Source organism: Alligator sinensis, unplaced genomic scaffold (assembly GCF_000455745.1).
Source record: "Alligator sinensis unplaced genomic scaffold, ASM45574v1 scaffold566_1, whole genome shotgun sequence".
Classification (NCBI taxonomy): domain Eukaryota; kingdom Metazoa; phylum Chordata; order Crocodylia; family Alligatoridae; genus Alligator; species Alligator sinensis.
In genome coordinates, this window is record NW_005842017.1 from 2,425,812 (window position 1) to 2,431,409 (window position 5,598).

Genomic DNA, 5,598 nt, shown 5'->3' on the forward strand with positions numbered 1-5,598 from the left:
TTTTTTGGTGAAAAGGGGAGTAGGATCTTCTTGTAGTTCTTTGTAGTAGGTGGTGTCAGAGAGCTGTCTCTTGGCTTCCTTTATGTAATCCTCACAGTTTAGGATGACTATGGCTCCTCCTTTATCTGCTGGTTTTATTACTATTTGGTGGTTAGATCTTAGAGATTCTATGGCCTTTTTCTCTGGTAGAGAGAGGTTGTTGTGGTGGTGCGTGTTGCTCATTATTTCATTGTTCATTCTTTCCCTGAAGCAGTCAATGTAGCAGTCAAGGTTAGGGTTTCGTCCATTGCAAGGTGTCCAATCTGATGTTTTTGGGGGCTTTTTGGCATTGATCCTGTTGTGGAAAAAACACGCTGTAGAATTTGGAATCGGGTCAGGTAGAAACTTATTTAGATAGCTATCGGAGAGGGACCATGTGGCCTCTCCGCTTTACAGCCAGGGCAATTAACCTTTTATAGATTCAAGACAAAGGGTTGCCTAAACTAGCTTTTCCCTCTTTGGGGCTATCTGTTTTGTGTCCTTCAAGACAGCTTTAATGGTCATCTTCCTCTTATCTAAGGAATTTCTCTCCCCACCCCTGAGGCCTCAGCTGTTCTTTGCTTCCACAATCCTTTCCTGAATGTTGTCAGAGGATGAGTTGTTGTTGGGAGTGGGTTCAGTTTGGTTGTGGAAATATTCTTTGAGGCGCAGGCATCGGAAGAATTCTTCTAGTTCTCCGCACTGAAGTATTTTATTAGGGTATTTTTCTGGACAGAAATTTAGGCCTTTAGAAAGGACAGATTTTTTCAGTTTTGGTAAGCATGTGTGTGGAGAGATTGATAATATTTGTGGGTTGGTTGCTGCTTGCAGTTTCATCAAGTCTGAGGTTGGAATGTTGTAAGGTGTTGGTGTTGTTCCTCTGATGGTTGTTTTTTGGCTGGGGAACTCGTTCTTGGAGTAATTTGTTCCATTTCTTCTTTTTATGTAGGATGAATGCTGTAGAAAGTTTTTCATAGTCTCTTTGTATCCACTGTATATTGTCAGGGAACATGCGTAGATTTCTATCTTTTAAGTTGTTGTAGTATATGGTGATGTCCTTCCTGAGTTGGTCTCTTTTGGAGTAGAGTAGGTGAAGTAAATGATTTCTAATTTTCTCTGAAGTTCTTCTGCATAGCTGTGAAGCATATTTGGAGTTGTGTGTAGTAGTCAGGGGACTGTAGATGTTTAGTCCTCGGGAAATGATGTTGTGTTTCTTGCAAAGGCTCAAAATATGTCACTGTTGAGTTTGGCTTCTTTCTTTTTCACGTTGTACAGTTTCCATTTCAGATGGCTGAATTCGATATCTTCCATGTTGCAGGGGTTTAGGTGGTAGCTGTGTTGGTCTAAGGACCAAAGTAGAGTCTCTCTAAAAATTTGGTCTTAAAATAGAAAATTTTTGAGTTTTATACAATTTTTAAAAAGCAGTCTTATGTCAGTGCAGTGATCTGCTCTCTGATGAACTGCATAGTCATAAAAAGTATGACTATGCAGTTCTGAAGAACTTAACCTTTCACTGCTTTTAAGATACTGCTATGTGACGATAACACTGTCCAGACTTTCCAGCATATTTCAAGTCAATGGAACTGCAGCCCCTTGCTCAGTCAATCGGAAAGATGAGTTTTTTCCTGAGCGTAAAACTGGGCTGTGGCATCTGCTTCCCTTGGTTCAACCTGTCATACTTCCCACTCACCTCATGGTTTACAGCAGTCAGGATGCTGAGAATATCTTCTCCTCTGCAAAAACAAACAGCCTCAGCATTAGTAACAATAATAAAGTGTCAGCTACCCTGACTTCCTCAAGCACTGTTCAGCCATCAGAAATTTGTTGCTGTTTTTTCCTGCTTCCTTAATCATATCCAATGATATTGGCCATCTGTCATGCACACACAGTGAATCTAAACTATTAAGATGACACTTGGCATAAGCTAGTTACTCAACCAACCAGTAACTACTGTCTTCTGAGTTTGACTATGTTATATTTAGTGTTTTCTCTGTACTACTGCCTCATCTGTAGTGGTGCAAATTCTGCAAAGTCTGTTGCATCAGTGCACGGATTTTTTTTCTAGGCCACATTCACAAAGGCTTGCAAACTCTTTGGGAAAAGTTATAATTCTAACTACAGCAGGTAGAAGCTGGTAATTAATGGTATCATTACCGAGGACAGCTGTTCTCTAGGTGCTGGCACAGTGATTGTATGTACCATGTACCCTGTGTTGGGCTTCTATATGAAACGTAATCCTTCATGGTGGCCATTCCAAGCAGAAAGTCTGCCTCATCTGGAATGCACTCCAGCTGAAACCTTGCATCTGCTTCTACAGATGAATCCAGCTCTCCAGAATCTGTTTCTATGGTTATTCCTCTCTGAAAAGCGTCACCTTGGCAGGCCTGAATGAAGAAAACTTTTGGTTTTCCGGCAAGAGAGAAGCATTTCAATCCAGTGAAAGAGGTGGTCAGTTCCTGGATAGGTATTTCCTGCCCATCAGTGCCAAATATAATGCCTTTATCTCCATGAGACAGAATACAGCAAACAAAGCAGTCCTTATTCATGTGGTCCATCATCTGATAGGTTTTCACGGTGTGACGGATTTCTTCTGCAGTGAGGTCTTTGTACTCTTCTACCTCAAAGTGAAGTTTGGTAAAGACTTTTCTCAGAGCCTCTGGAAGGGAAAGGGAAGGTATGATAGACTGGGAGATTACATTTTGTAAAACCCTTGTTTTTATTCAGAACTACAAAGAATTAGACTCATGCCTCATTCCACCTCCTCTACATTTAAATTCCCTTTCCCCTTATGATTTATTTTCAGAATGGGTCTTTATCTCAGCTGCAGCAGGGTTAAGCATAGAAGAGAAACAACAGAGCTCACATTTGGATAGCTGGCCAAGGCTGTGGTATTCATTTAATTTTTCTTTGCTACTGTAGATATACCTAGTTCAGATCTTGTACTTTTCACTGGTAGTTGTCAAAGCACTTTCTAAATGAGGCCAACATTATCACCCCCATTTTACATATGGGAAAACTGAGGTACAGGCAGCTTAAGTGACTCATCCAAGTTTGCCCACCAACCCAGTGGCAGAGCGAAGAGAACCCAGGTTTTCTAAGCCTCATTTCAATGTTGTCCACTAAACTATACTGCTTCCTAATGGTTAATGAAAGCAAACAGGAAATGATGTGTGGTTATGGCCCAAAACATACTCTAAAAATATTACCTTTCATTTGACTAATGTGCTGCTTATGCATCATACCTGCTGGCTTGTTTGTGGAGTGCGGGGAGGTAAATCATACTATGAAATCAAAATCCATTTCTATAGCTGTATTTTTCCCTGGCCTTGATCAATAGATCCTTGAGCCTGCACTGAGTCCTACTGGCTGCACAAGGGTGCAAAAATATATCTATAATCAAGCAGATTGCAGGTTTGAGATCTTGGATGGTAATGTAAGGCAGGCAGGCTGAGGCTTTAGTACAATGGTGCCCTGATTCTAATTGGTTTGTTGAAGGAGTAAGAATATAATAATTTTGCCAGGTGAATCCTTGGCAACAGTGTGTTGCTTTCATGCTTTAAGCACACGATGCATGAGTCGGAAAAAAGCCAACCTCACTCAGCTCCCAGACTGAGTTTGTTGCTGATGGTTAGAAATCTATTAATTAACAAACTAAGCTATGGAAACAGATTGGTGAGTTTATATACTCTCTCCCACATTAAAAGTTTGGTTGCACTTTATTGATAGTAGTGTTTTTATTTAAAGATGAAAATCAGTCAAATAGAGGTTTATTTAATTTGATAAGACATAAACTCCTGGCACAAATGGTATCAGCCAACTCCTCGTTTACTACTTAAATCTGAAGAGTGTTTTGAATTATGGTGTGTGATCATGGGCTGGACAAGTTATCCCACATTAGTTTGCTGTGTGGATGCTTACTCCATATATGGGTGCCTTTTTAAAGTCAGTTTCAAAGTGGATTAAGCTTGAGCCATCCAAAACTATGCTTAGAAGCCTGTCCAGATGAGGCAACAGCTCAGTAGCTGTTGTATGCTACAAATGTACCTATTTTTGTACTATAAATTTTCCCTGCAGACCAGTCCTGAATCATGCTGACCAAGAATGAATATACTAGACTAACATAAAATAATCTTTGTTTAGGAAAAAAAAAAAAAAAAAAGATAAGACAGCTGAGTTCATTTCATACCAGAGCCCAGGCATCATCTCCTCTTCTTTATACCACCCTGCTATGCTTTGAAGTTAAAACAAGGGAACTACTCCTCTCTCTTCCTAGCTCTTGCTCCTACCTGCATCTGCATCTGTTCCGTTCCGATCTTTCATCATCTTGAGTTTAGATACCTCTGTTCTTGCCCTCTCAAAGTTATGGTTGTTCAGGATCAGGCAGATTCCACGGGGCTGGCTGTTCATTTTGTAAACATCACCTAGCTGCATGGAAAGAGAGAGGCTAAAGACAACACTGGTACAATCACTAGTTCCCATTTTTCTCACATTTGATGGGTATAGTAGCTGCTGGAGTCAATCTACTGCTTCACTTCCAGTGCACAACAGAGCAAAGGCAAAGAAGGATTCCCCAGCACCAGGATGCTATGCCTTCTTCCCCTGCCCCAGGGAAGGTGGTGTACTGTAGTAGTGCTCCAGTAAGATACCAGGCTCCAAACAACAAAATGGAAGGAAGTTAAAGGGTTTCATCATCTGTTCCTCATCTTTATCCTCAAACATTTCTCATGCTCCCCGCTCCTTACATCAGTTTATTCTCCCTGCAAATCCAATCACTGCTCTCTATCATCAACTGTTCTTCCAGGCATCTCTCCTCACTGGTTACATCACACCGCCTCCTCGGTCTTCCTTTCCTTGGTCTCCCCTCTTTGCTTGCTCTTCTGCATCTATCTTCCAGTTTTCTTCCCTGTGGCCCTTTCCAGGTGTGTGCTGTTTTCCATCTTTCCTCTTTGTGAATCTGGCTCCCGCCTGCCTCCCCCATACTCTGCCATCAACAGTTTCCCACCTCACTCTCCTGAGATCCCTCACTGGGATCTCTCTTCCTCTCCCTCCTTAGTGGCTCTTTCTGGAGCCCTCACTCCCTTTCACTTTGGATTTCATAGAGAAGTAAGGCTCAAATGGACCTCAAGAGATCCTTTGCACTCAGCCTCCTCTTTGTTCCCCCAGTACACAGCACCTCTCACTTACCCCTAACCCTCCACCTGCAGTCAGGGTCTCTGCCTCCCTACCTTTACCCTCTACCCTGCCACATCTAAACCCAGTCCCTTCCTCCCTTGCACTTTCCCCCACAAATATGTTCTTTGGCCTCAGCCAGAGACACAGCAGAGCAGGAGGCTGCTACTGCAGGTGTGTCATGTCCCCTACTATCCAGAAGGAGAAACTACTAGCTTGTTCCTCAGAAACCTGTCTAAATTGAAGCAATGGGTCTTTGAAAGGGAACCTGATCACCTCGCTGAGTTTAAAACGAAAGATCTTGCTCTTCTAGTTATTGACAAGCACTCCATTTTACATGCTTGGCAAGGACGGGGTGGAGATCTGCAAAGCTGTACACCCCTCTAGCCCAGTGGCACAGATGTTCTCACA

General features: G+C 42.2%; 1 protein-coding gene across 1 annotated transcript in view; it reads right to left on the reverse strand.

Annotated features, from left to right (window-relative positions):
- Positions 1–1,281: 1,281 nt before the first annotated feature.
- Positions 1,282–5,598, reverse strand: part of LOC102384848 (caspase-8-like) — a 12,283-nt gene continuing 7,966 nt past the window's right edge. The window contains exons 7-10 of the mRNA XM_025202203.1: positions 4,305–4,443; positions 2,173–2,674; positions 1,709–1,751; positions 1,282–1,397 (exon numbers count right to left, since the gene is read on the reverse strand). Of these exons, the coding sequence (XP_025057988.1) occupies positions 1,362–1,397; positions 1,709–1,751; positions 2,173–2,674; positions 4,305–4,443 (720 nt within the window). The 3' untranslated portion in view covers positions 1,282–1,361. The remainder of the gene's footprint in view (positions 1,398–1,708; positions 1,752–2,172; positions 2,675–4,304; positions 4,444–5,598) is intronic.